This window comes from Xiphias gladius, chromosome 18 (genome assembly GCF_016859285.1).
Source record: "Xiphias gladius isolate SHS-SW01 ecotype Sanya breed wild chromosome 18, ASM1685928v1, whole genome shotgun sequence".
Lineage (NCBI taxonomy): Eukaryota > Metazoa > Chordata > Actinopteri > Istiophoriformes > Xiphiidae > Xiphias > Xiphias gladius.
The window spans coordinates 18,095,206-18,114,568 of NC_053417.1; the positions used below are offsets into that span (position 1 = coordinate 18,095,206).

The 19,363-nt window shown below is 42.2% G+C and overlaps 1 protein-coding gene across 1 annotated transcript; it reads right to left on the reverse strand.

The window, feature by feature from the left end:
• Positions 1–3,929: 3,929 nt before the first annotated feature.
• LOC120803361 (EMILIN-3) lies at positions 3,930–19,045 on the reverse strand. Its single transcript, XM_040151742.1, has 6 exons — positions 18,551–19,045; positions 8,956–9,078; positions 7,932–8,251; positions 7,362–7,708; positions 6,855–7,205; positions 3,930–6,435 (listed from the first exon to the last, which is right to left on the reverse strand). The coding sequence occupies exons 1-6, from the start codon at positions 18,736–18,738 to the stop codon at positions 5,284–5,286; spliced, it is 2,481 nt and encodes an 826-aa protein (XP_040007676.1). The 5' UTR covers positions 18,739–19,045; the 3' UTR covers positions 3,930–5,283.
• Between the last annotated feature and the right edge of the window lie 318 nt (positions 19,046–19,363).

Consider the following 19,363-nt stretch of genomic DNA (forward strand, 5'->3'; position numbering starts at 1 on the left):
GACTCCTCAGTCTTCATATACTTCTTTTAATAGTCCCACTTTCCACTCTTGTCACTCTGACTGCTGACAGTGTGTGTGTATGTGTGCCCATCCAGATCCAGAGACAAAGAAAATGCTTGTTGGGATTGTCCAGGCTGTAATCCCGAGTAGAATGAGATGCTTTGACCAGAGGTCACTCAAGATTCATTGAATCAGAAGAGCTCTAACCCTGTGGCATTTAGCACATTAACTGCACATCTCTTCTAGTTAACAGAAGTGACAGCTGATAATTTAATTATGCTCTCAGAAAAAGGAAATGCTGTGGAAAAAGTGTCAGCGAGGGGATATCTACGTTGGAGTTTAAATATATTCCACAGAATATGTGCAGCATTTACCCTACTAGTTTCCTAAGCAAAACACAAGAAAAAAGGTGGCAATGGCAGAAATTAATATGATGGCTTGAATTTGAAAATATGCAAAAAAAACAGCTCCATTTATCCTCAGTGAAAATGCTTCTGTCCCGCTGTGTAGCAGTAGTTGCAGTGTGTGTGTGTGTGTGTGTGTGTGTGTGTGTGTGTGTGAGAGAGAGAGACTGAGGCTTGGCAGAGGCACAGAGCCTGGCTGGAGTAGACACATCTTTAAGTCTGGGCAACGCAAGGCTTTGGTATGCTAACACCAGTGTCACTTAGCTGTCAGACACACACACAGAGGGCAGCTCTTAAGATCTCAAGAGTTGTCTTGGCATGTGTATACAACACACGGCAGACAGCGTGCACACATCCGTTAGTAATTCATCCACACGCACCCCCTTGAGTATTCTGCCACTCAAAGGCTTTGATGTCATCTGGGGCGCCTTTGCCTTTGTATGCTGCTTATGTGTCTGTTTCAGTGCACTTCTCCCTGCGGAGTGTCTCGAACTGGAATCTGCATCAGGAAATAGCTGAATAACTGAATTTGGTAGCAGAATGGTGTCACAATTTTCATCCACACTTCCTCTGTGCCTGTCTTTGTGTATGTGTATGTATGTGTGCATTGGTGGAAAGTTACTAAGCACATTTACTCAAACACTGTACTTTAGTACAATTTTGATGTTCTTGTACTCTACTTGAGTATTTCAATTTTACGCTTCTTTATACATCCACTTCACTACATTTCAGAGGGAAATATTGCAGTTTGTTCTTTACTACATTTATTTGACAGCTTTAGTTACTAGTTAATTTTAAGATGGCGATTTTACACAGTGGATAATACAACAAGCTTTTAAAAGCCAACACATTGTTAAAGATTAAACCAGCGGTGTCCAAACTTTTTCGCTTCTGACATCTTAAAAATCAGTGTGTAGTCAGGCCCACACTTCAGATGCCTATGAGTTGTTAACAGCTCCACCTAAGAGAAAGTTTTCCCTCCAAACACATGGTTTCATTTCAATAACTGATCAAATGCTCCAATATCTTACCAAAAATCAAATATTTGAGAAAAAGACCAAGAACTTAAAAACAGATTTGTGTATGAGAATTTTGTTTTTTCTTCTTTCCTCTTCCATCAATCATCTCACGACCCCTCAGGTTTATCTGGTGACCTTGTACATAAAACTGTATATAAAGTAATCCAAACTAGCTCCACCTCCAGCAGCTATAACAGTAACATGCTGCTTACACACTGATGCTTCAGTATTAATCATGTAATGATATCATATATAATAATAATATATTATTCAGATGGACAAAACCAGTGCTTTTATTTTAATACTTTAACTTTTGCTGCTAATGCTTATGTACTTTTGTGTAAATAGGATTTCCCATGCAGGACTATATAGTAAAGGATCTGGATACTTCTTCCACCAATGTATATGTGTGTGTGCATCCTCTAAACACAGGCTCAATACTGAGAAACAACCAGAGAGACGTGCCCTTTAGCTCTCCACATTTTTTTAGCTTTGTGTATACCTCCTATATGACATAGGGGCTGGCATCATGCATTCAAGGACCCCTGCTCTCATTTCTGGTTAAATCAGATGTTTGAGTAATAGAGAACAACAGTGCCTTACGGGATGTCGCGTCTGTGTGTGTGTATGCACATGTGCAAGAGTATGTGATGTTTCATGCATGTGCAGACACAAAGAGCAGAGGAGGAGAGTTGCCACAGTGCCCATGTGTGGATGTCACATGAATTTGTAACGTCGCTTGGTATTACATAACTATTTGTCATGGTCTCAGGTATAAGCATTGCCCAGCATTACAGCGACCTGCTCCCCCTCTTCTCTGATGCTATTTTCTCTCATCATACTCCCCCCTCTGCTGTGTCTTCTCCGGGTCACCTACACTTACGCTTTCCAAGGGAAGAGCATCCAGCTGTTGTCACGCCCTGGGGTTTAAACTTACACTGCTGCTGTTTGCCCTGTTGTAGAGTACCGTATGTTGCATGCTTGCGCATATGTATCTGAGGAGACGTATTTTCTCCAGCTCCTGTTGTGACTCCTGCCTGCTCTCCTGTCGGGATAGAGGGATACAGCTGAGGGACAAGGAGACTGTAAACACATTTGCTTCCACTTCTCGCATTCTTCATCCTCGTTGACACTGATGTGCTCTCTGTGTCAGTGTCCATCCTTTGCTCTCCTGCCTGCCCTGCCCTTGTCACATCCCTGTCTATCAGCTTGAGTATTCCTATTCACTGAGCTGGGCTCATCTTCTCAGCTCGCCTCCATCCTACACTGTCAAAGTCATACCTATCCATTGTTTCATCTCATTTTTCTCTCTGTCACTTTCTTACTGTACTATTTTTATTTAATTTCTCATTACATCTATCCTACAGAATTTCTCCTTTCTCATGCTCTAGATCATCATTCCCTCATCCCTCAGCCAATTCTGTCTCCCCATACAGCTTTATCCATATTTGCCTTTGACCCTTTTTGCCCGCTCTGTGTTGCCCCTAGAGTGTTTTTATTTTTATGTCTAGCCTCTGGTTTTCATTATGGTGTGATTGCTTCATCCTCTACTGGTTACTGAGAGATGTTTTCTTTACAAACTATGTGCTGATGCTGTACAGAAGACCTGCTGACGCTGCTTCAGTGGCGCAAGGTCAACTAATTTTTTCAGCTCATTTCACTCAGCTTCATTCATTATCATTGAGTCTCACCTAACCTCTGACCCTACAAATACTTTAATATCTTCCACACTTTCACCCAATAACCCGGCCTATCATCTGATCAATTCATGTGACCACAATCTTGTGAGCTGGTATGTTTTGCAACTTTAGAAGAATGTGCTGCGGTCAAGTCATTTCAATTACATTCTTCTTTTCCTTTATGTATCAGTTTGGTGAAGTCAGGGGTTTTGAACAAAAGTAAATTCCTCTAAAAAAAAAAAAAACTGCTCATTCAGTCACACCTCAGATTCCTTCCGCCAATATGCTGCTCAGCATATATTAATGTTACATTTCTGGTCCACATTACAGGCTGACAGCCAGTTAATCAGTGAGAGATGTGCCTTAAACTGTGTGCTGATATTCTGTGAAACCTGCAGACAGTGCAGCCTGACTAGAGGCTTAGTCACAATTCAAAATCTGTTTGCTTTCCTAATTCCGTGATATTGATATTGAGAGAAATAAATGTGATGCAGCTTTTTAGAAACTCATCTTCAGCTGTTCATTACTTTCAGGTTACAAATGTGACTTCTCGTTTGTCATGTAGACATCAACCTGGGAACTTTACTTGTAGTTTTAAACCTTCAGCTACTTACTGTCAAGGGTGGCCAGCAAGGCTTAGCTTCTTCTGAAACTTGATTCTTTTTCAGTCAGTGCAGTTCTTCTTGGTCATTTTTATCAAGGTTTTATTGGAAGTCTTTTCTTTCCCCAGCCTATCAGCGAAAGACGGAAACAATCATAACAGCATTTTTAGGATCTGTTCAAATAATTCCCTAGAGTAAAAGAGAGGGATCTCAGTTCTGCTTGTGACCTACACATCATAAGGACATTGAGGATCATATTGGGCTCATCTGACCACATCTTGGCAAGTTAATTTTTATTTCTGTCTTCAAGATGTCGATATGCTTTATCTAGCTGTAGAAATAATAGTCATTGTGGTGTTACAGCAAATTCTGTGACCATTCAGATTCTGTGTACTAATAAGGAATTTCAGCTTGCCTCCGAAGACATCACATACTTTATTCTGATAGCTATTACCAAACATGGTGCCATAGTACATTGATATGGTCACAATTTTTGATAGATTTGGTAGATTTAAAGCAGTGCGTTTTTCCTCTGCTATTTCTTGTGTGTATTTGTTGGCACAGAATAAATGGGAATGAAGTATGGAGTTAATTTTGTCCATTTATAAAAACACAAAGAAATGTGGGATTGCTGATCATTCTACAATATAAACTCCAAATAGCTCTGTAATAGACTCCACATTAACTTCACAGGCTAGCTGCTGCATACAGTTCCTTACAGGGATAAATAAAGTTGAATTGAATTGAACTGATGAATTGCCTGTCAGAAAATAACCAACAACCCACATTAATTTTGAAAAAAGACCTACTTAGTCAAAATTGTGTCTAAAAAGCACTACCATTCATAGGACAGCCCTCGAGTGTTTTAGATTTTATTACTCTTCCATCTACCATGCCATGTAATGTGTTGTCACTACCCCCCAATGGTGAATTATGGAACTTCTGTGCAACTTGGAGCAATATGGCAGGCAACAAAAAAAACTGTCAAAGAAAATATGCACTGCCATTTTTAAACATTTGGAACACAGGAGTTTACAGAAATGTAGATAGCACCAAGTTGACATACAGTATTATTTAAAAAGACCAGACAAGTGTCCACCAGGAGGATGTTGAGTGTGCAGTAGAAACCCGTAACAGCGTTTTAGTCCCATATCATTTGCTTTGTTTTGTTATTATTTCTCTAATACAAACAGTTTATCATCATAACAATGCAGTCACTTCATATAAGTTAAAATGTAAAATATGAAAACAAAATTATCATGATCAAAGAAAACAGAAAAAACAAACAAACAAAAAAACAAATGCCCTATAGAATAAAATCTCAGGGGAACATATTGCCCAGCTATGCAACCATAGGTGTGTCTTTGTATTCTGTGTCTGCTTCTCCTCACTTCACTAAACTAAATACCCAGGACATCTGGAGGCACTGGGCCAGGGAGCTTATGGGAAATGACTTTCACCGTTCAGTTAATTTGCATCTGTGCAGATGGGATTTGAAAAAAAGAGGAGAGAAGCAGAGGAAGTCACTTGAGCCTAATGAAAAGGACACATTAAGTCTCTTTTTAAAAATTTCTGTAGCTCAGATGCTACTGGTCTCCTTTTTAGTTGGCTGCTTTCTTGGCCACGCAGTCTTTGACTCTCCTTTCAGCTCAGCTAGCTGTTCTGAATGGATGGCCAGGGTGCCATTCACCTGGGCGAGGTACGAGTCTGAGTGTCTTTCAAGCTCTGCCCTGATCCTTTCCAGGTGCTCTGCCAGCTCCCCCAGGCTGCTGCACTGGCCCTCTACCTGGCTCACCCTGCTATCAAAGTCCTTCACCTCTTTCTGTACTTCTATCGCTGTGCTCCTGCAGCCATGCAGCTCCCCGGCCAGACGTCTCTTCAAAGCCACTAGTTCCCCCTTCAGCTGGGCCAGCCGCCTCTCCCCGGCCCCCAGGAGTGAGGCTTGGTGGCCCACGAGTTTGGTGATTCCTTGCACCTGGTTGAATAGCTGGTGCTCTCTCTGCTCCCAGGTGGCGTTAGCGTGGCCCACTTCACTTGCAATGAAGCTAATAGAATCCTTTAGGCCCTTCAGAGTGCGGTTCACGGAGTTGATGTTCACCTTCAGCAGGGTGATCTCTCCCTGGACGGTGCCCTCTGTGTCCTCCTGGGCAATCCTGAAGAGAAGGTTCTGCAGGGTGTTGTTTATGTGGTTCAGCTGGTTAGAATGGGAGTCCAGGCGGACGGTCATCTTTTTCTCCATCCCTTCACACTCCTCCTCCAATTCAGTGACACTGACACCCCCTGCTGGTGGGCTGGGGGGTGAGCAGGAGGAGGTGCAGAGGAGCTCCAGGTCTACTAGCTGTTTTTGAATGCTGTCCATGTCTCCCTCCACTCTCCTCCTCACAGACTCAATCTCTGTCTCCAGTGCTGGGACCACCTGGCCCTCCAAGAGTGCAGGGGCCGTGGCGTTACTCAGCTCCTCCACAGCCACAAACACTCTCTCCTCCAGCATCTTCAACTTATCCTCCAACACTGTCTTGAAGCCATCCAGACCACCAGGGAGCCCTCCTATTCCATCAGGTCCACCCTCAGTGGCATTGAGGCGGCCTTCTATGTCCACCAGACGGGTCTCAATCAGTGTCTCCACGTGGATGCTCTGGTCAGTGAGGGCAGTCTGGAGCAGTCTCTGTGATTCTGTCAAACCTTTCACTGACTCCTCCAGCAGCAGTACACGCTGGGACAGGCTGTTTACCTGAAATAATCCATAACTCATTAGTTCAATAGTAACCCAATAAAACGTCCAGTCATGCATGCCCTTTAAGAAGCTTAGTCTGAAATGTACAGTTTTTACTTGAAGGAATTTACTCATTTACTTAGAGATAAGATAGATTTTGGGAGATAAACTTATTGGTTTTCTTGTTTAGAGTTAGATGAGAAGACCAGTACTGCTGTCAAGTTTGTGCAGCTGTTATGAAGCTATAGGCAGGAGACTGTTTAGCTTAGCATAAAGACTGGAAACGGGGGAAACACCTAGCGTGGCTATGTCCGAGTTACCTGTGGACAGAGCTTGCATCGAAATCACACTTGTAAATGAATTTAAGTGCTGTAGACTTGATAAACTTGATATATTTAGTGCATTCTCATCATTTCACAATTGCATCTATATCATACCTGTCCACAACAGCTCTCAGTAAGAGTTAGGCCCTGGATCTGAGACTGCAAAGAGCCCAATTCCTCCCTGAGCTCAGTCTCCCTTCCATCCAAAGACTGTTGCATCTGCTCCTGGCCGTCCATGTGGTCCCTGTGGCACTGCCTCTGCACCTCCCCAATCTTCCTGTCACAGTGGCTCTCCAGACTTGTCAGACGCCGTTCAAAGCCGTCAAGGATCTCAGCCCGCACGCCAGCCAACTTGGCGTCCAGGATCTCGTCAAGATGAGTAGTGGAGCCAGGGCTAGGGATAGGCCTGCCTCTAGCTCCCTCCAGCAGCCTCTTCAGCTGGCCATCATGACCCAGGACCATTCCCTACAGACACATACAGGTGAGAAGGAGAAAAAAGTAGCATTTTAATAGGGATGGAGGATTTTTTATTAAGGAGGGAGAGAGAAATCTGAGGCCTGGTTTGATCAAACTGAACAGATATATTCAATTGATCTTTGTACAACCATAGTGGCAAAGTACCCGAATCTCCTCTAAGATGTGTGACTTGGCTCGCAGCTCATCCCTCACTTCTGTCACTCTCCCTGCTAAGTCTCCAAATCCAGTGAAGCTTTCTCCTCCTTCCAGTCCATCAGGAGTCCCATCTGGGATCACCCCAAATCCAGTTGTAGAGTCAGGCACATGGGGACCACTGGGCTGCAGAGACACCAGGATTTTGTTGGTATCTTCTCGGAGGGATGTACGCAATCGCTCCTCGAGGCCGGCCACCACCCCGTTGAGAGTGTCTAGACCCTGGGTGAGGCGACGCAGGTCCTCCTCCATACGGTCCAAACGTTCACCAGTCAGTCCAGAAATCCCAAATTTGTTTCCTGTATTTCCAAGGTTAAAAAAGAAAGGAGAAAGGAAGAATTTTTTTTTTCTGAGAAAGCCTGTCAACACTGAAGAGGGAATGATACATCTCTGAGGAATAGGGCTGGAGAAAATACGTGCTTGCTCAGATGCACACAAACATGCACTAAAACACACAAACAGCAGTAGTGGAAGTTTAAAACCCAGGGCTTAACAAGTAAATCAGTTGGAGTCTGTTCTCACCATAGTTTGGTTTTCCGTTCCCAGCAGGCAATAGTCCTGTGGGTATTGGTCTGTTGTCAGGCACACTAGGCAAAGGTTTGCCTGGCTCTAGCTGGGCTCCTCCAGGCTTCTGGTCCACGGTGGGCCTAGGGCCATGTGGGAAGCCCTTCATTCCTGGGCGATGGGGCAAACCAGCACCCTTGAAAGGTGGAATGACGTCAGGCAATGACGTGGGTCCATCATAACAGTTTTCTCCAGAGTAGCCAGGACAACATCTCCACTCCAGCTCAGTCACTGTCTTAAAACCAACCTTGTACTTTGGCTTGTAGAATGTCCTGTACCTGAAGGAATCATAACATCACTATCACAAGTTAAGATGATAAAAGCACAGAGCCAGGACAGAGGATGGAAAGAGGGGATGTGCCAAGCAGAGAGAACTGGATGAATTTGTTCTCTATGGGATCAAATGTGGATTAGGTTGAGATTAGATACAGATTAAGATAAAGTGTAGTGTAAATCATGTGGCATTAATTATATTATTCTTGATATTTTCTTTTGTGTTACTTTCACAAACGGAGATGGGCAGACAAGAAGCAAGTATGACCACATCTACACCAGAGTAATCAATTAATGAGGTGGAGCTTTAAGCACTTTTAATGTCCTGAAAGAGAAATGGTGCTAGTAGCCGGTGTCCTTTGAACTTGTGTTACTTAGTTGAATAGACAATCAAATTCTTTACCAAAACTGAGAACACTAACACCATTCCCCCCCCAGTGGCATTTCTCTTTAGGAGAACTCTGACAACAAACATAGATGTGTGTGCAGCAGAGGACCTGCTCATCATTATTTGAACATCACATCATGTGAACACTAGAGGGCAGCAGTGATATAGAATATATTCTACAATGTGCTCCATGCTCAATGTAAGGTAATAAGTACACATTCAAAACCTCACAACCAAACTTCTTAGGACTCAAACTGAATTTTCAAATGTTTGTGCCATTTTACAGTGTTTGCATTTTGTTGTTTTGTTTAGCAGACTTACATGACAACGGGACACTTCTGACCCCAGATGCACTTGGTGGTGTACTCAGCCTTCACATAGGTAGCCACTCCATCCTGCATGGTACATGTGATGTTCTTCTGGACCACGTAGGCACAGTGGTTCCTGTGGGGACGGTATAGCGACACTGGAGTTGAATAACTTACATCACACTACAATATCCTTCTAATTTATGACAACGGTCCTTCTTTTGCTCTGTATCTGTCAAACTCAGTGGTTAAAGTGAAACTACTTAGCTTTTGCTGAACAGCAACTAATGTGTCTACAAATGACTGTCACTTGTAGCCATATTGATAATGGTAAATACTAAAATGTGGTGTAACAATTCTCAGAAGTAATCACTGGTCAACTCAGTGCTGTCACACAGCTATCTACCTTAATTTAGCCAAAATTACCCACCATAATACTGGTCATACCAGTACTATGTATGGAAAGTTGCATCAGCAATTCTTCCCAACGAATATGTCATTCAAGCCTCCTTTGAGCTCAGTCTGTGTTAAAACTTTAGCACACCGTTAATTTGTTAGATTATTCTGACTATTCTGTATTATTCCCTCTGTCCTCTATTCTATTGTACAGTATAACACTTTGTCTAAACAAAACTTTTCAGTGTTATGTAATTTTGAAATAATAAGTCTGTTCCCGATAATGGGACTTCAGATAATATTTATTCATTTCAATCTTAGAAGCTTTCAAATGGTTTTCTCAGAAACCATATGTTGCACATGGTTAAAATATAGAGTGATGTTTTTTAATCTTCAAAAACAAAAATTTATGAATGCAACTGGCACTAGTCAGACTGATGACAGATGAAGTTTGCTGGGAGCTTATGATCTGTCCTTTGCTTCCTTTTGTTAAATATGGTAATTAAGCAGTAAGAAATATTACTGAGACTGTTTTTAAATGTATGCAGAATCCAACACATAATAACTTCACTATAATTACTTTGGACAGTTGTTGCATCATGTTGGAGCTGGACTTTCTCTCTCCTCTGTCTTCTTCGCCAGTGCAGCTATAGTAACTGCTAAATGTTCCCCTGGCCCCTGTGCAACACAGGAAATGATGATCTGGGCTCCTTAAGCTCACATGTGAAGCGTTTCTTACATTCAGAGGGGAGCATTTAGCAACACATGCAGTACTTAACATGGCTCCACAGCTGTTTCAGGACAAATAGAAGTGTTTGGAGGACAAGGGAGGGTAACAAGGGCTAAGTTAGCAGGTTCAGAGAGCTAACAGACAGCACAGCCTGACAGTCTGTGAGAAACCACTGCACTGCTGCTGCTTGCTGTATATTGCTGATTGTGTTGACAGCATTTGAGTGAGTATCAACACTCTCCCTGTGTTGACATATGTTAATAGCAGTGGAAGTAAAAGGGCAGGAGTCAAAATGACAGAGCTCCTTTCATACCAGCCTGACAACTTGCTGCCAGGTCATGCGTTGTTAAGGAAGTGGCAGTTATGGCCTGAACTGATGTGGTATGATGGGAGTTCTTAAAGCACTTTAGACTCACACGGGTAAAATAACTGGTCGCTGCAGATGATTTTTTTAGTGTAAAAAAACAAGGAAATCTATCTGGAAATGTTATGTTTTTACGTAGCATATGGTTTATTTCTATATTAATTGAAGACTGCAAGCTTAATCTGATAACACAAATGGGGCTGCATCAGCATTTCTGGCATCTTTCTTCTCGTGAAAACAATTTTTTTTTGACATTTTTCATCACCATCCCACCTGCAGGCTCTTTTGTTTATGACTCCTTGGGGGTGGGTGGGGGTGGGGAGATAGGGGTTAAGAATGATAACTCCCACTGCTCTCATCTGCTGCTCACAGAATACACAGAGCCTTTGGCGCCAAAATAAATTACGTTTTTTCTCTCCAGTTTTTAACATGTGAGAAGCCTGACACAAAAATATTTGTACAGGATCGCATTCACATGCTCATGATAATAGAGATTCCTGGATTTAAGAAAAAGGGACAATACTGTCATCCAGAGAATATCAGCACTTTAGTAAGTGCTTCAAGTATTATATTGTAAAATCTAAATATTGATGAATGGTTTCCTCCTCATAAATGACAGGTTTAACGACAGCAATAAAACAAGACATAACACATTGTTTTGTGCATGTGAGAGTTGGGAAAAAGCTTCTATGGGCGTACAAGGATTTGTGACAGCTGATAGAGAGCAGACTGAGCGCATGAGTATGCCTGTGTATACAGCATGGTAGGTGTGTGTTCCTTCTCACGTTACGCACAGGGCCGATCAGAGGACTGAAAAGTGACCATGTTAACTGATTTTTTTTGTCAGGTGCACATCTGGGGGGAGCCAATGACCTTCAGACTCACACACAATGGCTGAAAAGTACAGGAATCCAGATGTACATGAGAAGAAAAAAAAACTTTCTCCTGTGCATAGGTCTCTGTTTCTGCCTCTCTTTCTCCCCCCAGTCCGCTCTTTGGCTGTTTTCACAGATCTGTCAATGTCATTTGGGTTTGCGATTGATATTTTATCCTCAGTGTCTTACAGACAGAGGGGTTCTGGCTTTGTGAGAATCAAAGTTGAGAGCTGAGATTAATCCTGTCCCTCTTGCGCTGTAGTTTCGGTCGGGGCAACAGCCTCCTCTCCCATGTAAAAACAGATCTTAATGGTAGGAATGTCCTATAGACATGAATAAACAATCACACATGTGAACATATTATACATATGAGGATTACACACGTTTTATCACCAGAAATACTAACCCATGATGTGTAAGTGGTAGTATTTGAGAAAAATGGCTGTTTTTTGCAGGGTAGGTGAGAACTTTGTTTAAGCTGCTTGTGTGGGAGGATACCTAGCCCGGAGACGGCAGCGCTAACCTGGACACTTGGGGGAAAAAGGATGAGAAGCCCTGATCCAGTATGATCTGAGATCAGGTGAATATGGATAGGAAGGAGAAGTGGAGAGAGAAGAGTGCTGGCCTACTCTGAGCTGTTTTCACATCTCATCTCTTAAGTACTGTGGCACAAGGAGGCTGGTTTTAAAAAGTATAAATACTTTCTGATGTTTGTTTTAGAGCTCGTGGGTGACAGATGGGAGGGGATGGCCACACAGAATAACCCAGTGAGTGCTGGACAGCAAAAGTCACCTAGATCTAATTAACTTAAGTTATGACTCATATTTAAAATCAACTATAACTGCATTGGACTTGTTTTAATATGCAAAATAAGTGACTGGATTAAGCTTTAAAATTTAAAGATGTGAAATCGAGAGGGCAGGTGAAAAATTCCTTCGCTTTGCGACACCAGCGAGGGTATGATGAGCCATGAGGACAACTTAAAATGTGCCTGTGGGACAGCAAAAGCATCTGGTGAGAGGATCTGAGTGACCTAGTGAAGAAGGTCAGAGGATCAGGTAGTTGCCAACATACCTAATATAAAATCCTGACAAGAAGTGTCTACGGCCATTCTATCAGCTCTGTGAGGCTTCGCTCAGGCACAACAGTGCTTTGAGCTAAATGCTAATATCACCATGCTAACATGCCCGCAATGACAACGTTAAAATGCTCAGTAGGTATAATGTTTACTATGTTCACAACATAGTCTTAGTTTAGCATGCTAAAATTATTAGTACTAAACACAAAAGTACTAGACACAAAAGTTCAGACTGATGGAAATGTATTTGTTTGTTTGATCATGAACCAAGCAAAACTCAGGGGACCATCATAGTTATTCATCCTGAGGGGGACATGAAGGAGCCTACCAGATTCCATGGCAATCCATCATACAGTTGTCAAGACATTTCACCAAAAAAACCAAACAATGTCATCTAATGGTGGCAATGGAGGAAATGTCTGCTTCACCAAAGTCATTAGTACATCATCTGGGGGGCATAAAAGTGTCTGACTAAACTTCATGGCAATCCATTCAGTAGTTTGTGAGGTAAACTATTTGTGGGCCAAAGTGTTGCACGGACTGACCAACCAACATTGCCATCCCATGATCCCCACCCCTAGCGCTGATTAGTGTGCTTTCTTTGACTGAATTTACCAGCCTTATCTAATGTATCTAATGTGCTTACATTCCCTTGTCTGGTTAGCAATTTGAAACAAAATTAGGTCTTGAATACCCATACTAACTGACCCTGGACTGAGTCAAATGCTACTCATTGCCTGTTTGACTCTTTCACAGTACAGATCCTCAAAATACTCTTTATGCCCCCAAAATTCCAGTTAACGTCTTGCATATTGTTCTACATCTGCTGTGAAATGTATTTAAGATGTTTCTGATGGTATTTCACATTTTCTTTTTTCCACACTTCTCCTTTGTGTTCGAAGCTGTATCCCAATGAAAACAGCAGGAAAAAATTAATGTCTCCAGTTGATCTACATCCCCACTGAACTACCCAAACCCAAATGGCCCAAACTGAATCAAATTCTTCGGTGTATTAAACTCTCTTGTGCACCTTCCACCCTCACCTGGACTTACTCTCTTCCTCCCTAATGAATATCAAAACAGTCTTCACCTCCATTTGCCATGACAGGAAAGCCACACTTACTACTTCTCTTGCCTCACTTGCCCACCTCTCTCTCTGTCCTAACACACCTCCCTGCTTAATGCCAAAATATTGTCTTTTTTCTGTCATTGGAGCATGTCATTTTTTGACTGCTAGTCCGGTCCCACTGTAAATATTTCCAGTATAGCATTACAGCTCCTAACTCGCTTCACAGCGTCCCAGGGGGAAAGCAGAATTCCCATCTCAGATTCTCATGTGGAGCGTTTTCAGCAAATGTTATTGCTGCTAGACCTCGACCCTCTGCTGGGACCAAAACAACTCACCTTTCCATCCCTCTTTTTTCATAACCTGCCTTTCCTTTTTTTTTTTTTTTTTTTTTTTTTTTGCAAAATCTGGAAACTGCAGGTAATCTCTGTTTAATTATCAAGCATACCAGTCCTCCTCTTGGCTTTGGTTCGAATGTCTTTTTTCTTCCACTTTCTATTTCTCATGAAGTGTCTCTCTGTTGCCTAATCATATCCCTGACATCTCCAGCCCTTTAACCTACCACTTTTCCAACCATCACCTTGCTTGTTTTGACACTGTGGCACTAAAGGGCTCACCTTCCTCATTACCAACCACTCTCTCACCTGCAGGGTTCCTGACTGTTTGAACTCAGGCCACTGCTGTTGCCTCTGACAGATTTATGACTGGAGCGGGCCAGATAGAAAACCATGCAGTCTTTAGTAGGACCTTTAACAACCGTGTCTATGGGCTAACAGCTCTCCTCCAAGGCCCATCTCTTTCCATATAGCTTTTAATGAATCCTATTTCTAGCCAACTGGCAGGTCTTGAAAGCCCAGTGGTGCAGGGTTTGATTGACGTTACTCTTGTGGCTACTGATTAGGGTTAAAGGAAAGATGTGATACTCCCAACTGTAGGACCAAGGGGATCACTCTGTTGTTCATAGACAGGGTCATATCCAAGCCAACTCTGGTTACTATAGCTTAAAGGCAGACCATTACTTTTACATATGCTTATATTTTGGCTATTGGCCTCTAATCCTTGTTACAGCAATGCAATCATCTGGGTATCGACAATTGTTCATTTTTGTTTGGTCCGGTTCATTTTATATAACTTTTAGTTGTTAAAATTTGAAGTTTGGTTGTGTTGTATTTTTCTCTTGGAATACAGGAAGAAGCTCAAACTACAGTAGTGAAAAAACACACCAATAACTTATCCTCAAGCATTTACCAAAGCACATAATCTTCTTTGAGTAAGAATAGCTCTCTGTATTTTTTTTAAATAAAAGGGTTTTCAGGCGGAATTGTTAGATTTGTTAGACTCACTGTACTGTATATGCCTTTGGAGGGAAACCAATAGTAATGTGTCCTGATGCTTTATTAAGGTGTACAGACAGTATCTGCTGAGCAAACCAATGCAACACTATTGTAAAGTACGACCATCAGGAATCACTGCATAATACTGGGGTGCTGTTACTAAATATAAAATACTAAAAATAATAGCTATACAATAGGAGCTATACAATATATGTATTGTATATGTATATCATGATATGGAAAATATATTCAAACCACATACACACTAATCAAAATGCTGTGAATTGCAATGAATCAGAAAAACAAAAACTTAAAGGAATAGTTTGACATTTCAGGAAATACACTTATTCACTTTCTTGTCAAGAGTTTGAAGAAGATGGATACCATCTTCATCTGTATGTTAGCTAAATATGACACTACACGTTGCCTAGCTTAGCTTATTTTAGCTTAGCATAAAGAACAAAAGCAGGGGGTAGCAGCCTCCTAACTCTGTCCAAAGGTTTAAAAAAAATCTGCTTAACCACAATTTTAAAGCTCACTTATGAACAAATCTTATCTAATATTTTTTTTTTTTTTTTTACGCTAAGTGAAGCTAATCAGCATTAGCTGTAGCCCCATATTTAAAGGACAGATGTGTGAGTGGTATCAGTCCTCTCAGCTAACTCTCTGCAAGAACGCAACTGCATGTAAGTCCCAAAAGATTTTCAGTGACAGCTTGCTTGGAGTCATTAATTTGGACATTTGGAAGCAACATCAACACTATATCGTCTTTTAATCATGATATTAAAATATAATTAACAATAATACTGAATTACCACACAGTCTTACTTGAAACTCTAATATTTAATAGTATATTATCCTACCCTTTAAATCATAAAATCCATGTTCGCTGCATAAAAATCCCAAACATTTTAGCAGAGAGGTCAGTGAAAGCAGTAAGTTACATAAATATGTGTCAGTAGGGAGCTTGGGAGTTTACTGCCCAGCCTCTGTGACCCTTAGCAGGAGACTGGCTCCATTCTTGTCCTCCACTGGACACTCAGCACAAACTTACAACAGCTACCCATAACCTCTAACCCCTACCAACTCACTGACCTTTCTCCCTTGATCTCTGTCCCATACGTCATTGAAAAGCCCTTGGATATGTCTTTAATCTGATCAGTGAAGACGTGACATCTGCTGGGATCCTAATTGATTTATACAACACTCATTTCCCAGCAATGGTATGGATTGTGTTTCACCTGTTGTGTGCATTTTGTGTAATAGGGGTATGATATAGGGCAACATGGTGAAAGATGCTTGTGAGATGCCAGACACATTTTTATGTTTGTTCTTTCCCTTTGTGACGTATACGGTTATGATGTGAATGTGTTACACAGAATATAGAATTTTATCATTTGCTCCTGAGGAATGAAGATGTAATGTCAAAAACGGACCAAAACTCACCTCAGGAAATCTGAACTCTCTAAGCCACCCATGCACAGTTTTAGCTATGGCACAGTGCAATAGAGTGGTAGGTACAGTATTGTAACGGTAAGATACTCTAAGATGTGACAGTCAGTTACCACAGGCTATATTTTCTTTTACAGCAGTAAATGGTTGTATTGAATGAAAGGAATGAGTGTGAAATCGAATCACTTGCTTTGCTGACATGAAAAAAAAAGTCTTTGATGCACCAACAACTGACAATTTTCAATGTCTCACTAAAAACTGGCATCTTTTGCCCATGTGACAGTGTGGACAGTAAGAAAGTGTAAGCATTTACAAGCCGTAAAAAAGCACAAGTGAAATCCTTCACAAAAACACATACACATACACCCATACATACATGCACACCCACACACACACACACAAACAATTCGTAGCACGTGTGTTATTTTTAAGTCTCTATTTCCACTGACCAGTCAAGCTGACAACAACTGAGCTCATATATCTGTAGTGGTGGTCTGACACTGACACGTCCCCGGGGTCCACTATGTCCAGGGTGGGTAAGCAGCAACAAGCAATTACTGATCATCCGTCATTCTTCATCGGTTATTTTTGAATAAGAAGATCTATTGTAACGTCTAGTTGATCGATCCGTCTTGGGATTCAGTCTTACAAATTATATCTGGCATAAATCTGTCTGTGTGATTAAAAATAAACCTCTTTGGTGCCACTGTCAAAAAGTAAGCAGAAGCCACTGTCATATGCCACCAGCATGCAGTAGGCATGAACAGCAAAGGGTTCTGGAGGAGGATGAAGCCGAGACCTCTGGCATGCTGGAATGCTTCTGGCATGCTGCATGCTAACATTAAACTAGCTGGCGATGGTCAGTAAATAATTCCAAAACATATGCTGCCTGCTTGTAACACACAATGTATTGGTTTATTTCAATATGTGTTAAATAACGCAGACTATATGACGTGTGGCTGTGTAATTGTTAAAGGCACATTTGACAGAGCTGTAAACGTGTGAAAAAATTGTGAAAAAAAGTGAAAAGAATTAAGTAAGAACGTACGAGTAATGTATTGTGTAGTAAGTCACTGATTACAGTTTTCAAGGAACTTGCCTGACACTGATCACAAGTGCGTTAAAAGTTACAGGTGGTGACTATGGCTAAGAAGAAGTGCTGGGAGAATAAACAGTGCTCATGATGACTTCCTGACTGGAACTGAAGGTCAGGAGAGGGATGGATGAAGGTAGGTGAGAAAGTTAAAGGTGAAGACGAAATGTGGGCATTGCATTCAGGCTGAGGGATGCTGAAGAGTCTTTTCCCTGGAGGTGAGGGTACATGGCAGACTGAACAGGACTGGGCGATCAGCAGTTTCTGTGGCAGTTTGAGTGAAGCAGCAGGTAGCTGGGGAGCTGTCCAAAGGCATAACAGCTCTCAGGGCAAGCCAAGCAAAAGAGATGGTGAAAGAGAGGAAAAACTGAAAGAGCCCTGCAGGCCAAACATCAGCCCTCTCTGGTCCAGGCAAAATCTATCCACAAGGCTCTTTTTCATCTCACAGCTTCATGATTTTCAAATATCGTGCATAGTATGGAACTGTTATTCTTCTCTGCTCATGTGGTTTGACTGTCCTAAGAAATCAGTCCAGTGTAATTTTCATACATCACAGATCACTGATTAAACACAGAAGAATATCCCCCTTGGTGATGCTGGAAAAGTTAAACAGAGAAAAAACCAAACAAACAAACAAAAAAAAAACAAGTTTTCAACAGTAATCTTAATGTAAATTCAGTTGTATAGATTGAGAATAGTTGCACCACTCCCTTCTGGCAGCGGGTGCCCAGCTGTACTGTATGTCTTGCCTCTGATTGAGCCCCCTCTCACCACACACACACACACAAACACACACACACACACACACAGAGGCTGAGAAGGATCAATACCCTTGTCATCAACTCAGCACCCCCCTCTCTGAACCATTGAGAACATAATGATGGCTTTGTTTTCATAAAATACTGCATGTCGTTGTTGCTCTGTCGTGTTTATCCCTAGCTCCAGAATGTTTTAGGTGTGAACCACAGAAAAGGGCTGATGGTGAGTAATTGAGAAACAGAGAATCAATTCAGGGATATGTTAACAAGCCGATGTCGTAAAACCATATTTCTGCAACTCGCCAGTGACGTGTTTCTCAAGGGAAATACATGTATGAGGTGGGTCCTGCTTGCTAGTCCTCTAGATATTTGGAATTCTTTTTAAATTTAATACCCTGCAGCATGGGAAGGGAAATACAACATGGATCAGCGCCTGTGACATGTCCACAACGGAGCACTTACTTGTGACGGGTCATGGGCTTGTTCTGTAAATGGTGGTGGTTGAGTCCAGCCTTGAACAGGTTGTATCTGTTTCCATAGAAAGGGTTGACATGGCCTCCATAGAAAGTTCCCTTGCTGTCCACCATAGAGAGCAACAAGCCTAAGAGAAAGAACTGTGCAACCAGTTGACACAACTTGGTCCTCATCATTTTTTTCTTATAAATGCAGCTGATGAGGGTAACAGGGAAAAAAAAAGTGATAGTTGTAGGTTCCTCAGGGTGTTGTGTTGAAGCTCCTCGGCACACGTGCAGTCTTGTCTTCTTCAGTGGCCCCTGAAGGAGACATGGAGCCCAAACAGCTGTAGCATCAGCAGCATCTTGCCCTGTACGCCTGCAGCTCGTACACTAACCACACTCTGAGCAAATAGGGCAGAGCAGAGGGAAAACTAGTGGGGCTGAAGAGGGAGGGGAAAGGAAGAGGGGCAAGGAAAACAACACAAAGGTGTGCTGGAGGAGGAGAAAGGAGAAAGAGGAGAGCAGGACAGAGGAACGAAGGAGGGAAAAGAGCGTGTGAGTGTGTCTCTAGGAGAGTTTCAGCTCCATATACACACACATGCAAGCTTGTGTGAGACCTGCTGAATAGACTGGGCCCTCCAAGTCCTCTGCACACTGCATGAGTGAGGGTGTGTGCAAGAAGCAGTGTGCTGCTCTGCTGCCAAAAGGGGCAGGCAGACAGACGGGCTGTATTTGCATATTCCACCCCAACTCCAGCCTGTCTGCTCTGCTGCACAAGGAGGGGGTGGGGGGGCTCTTTCCCTCTCTCCCTCTCTCTCTC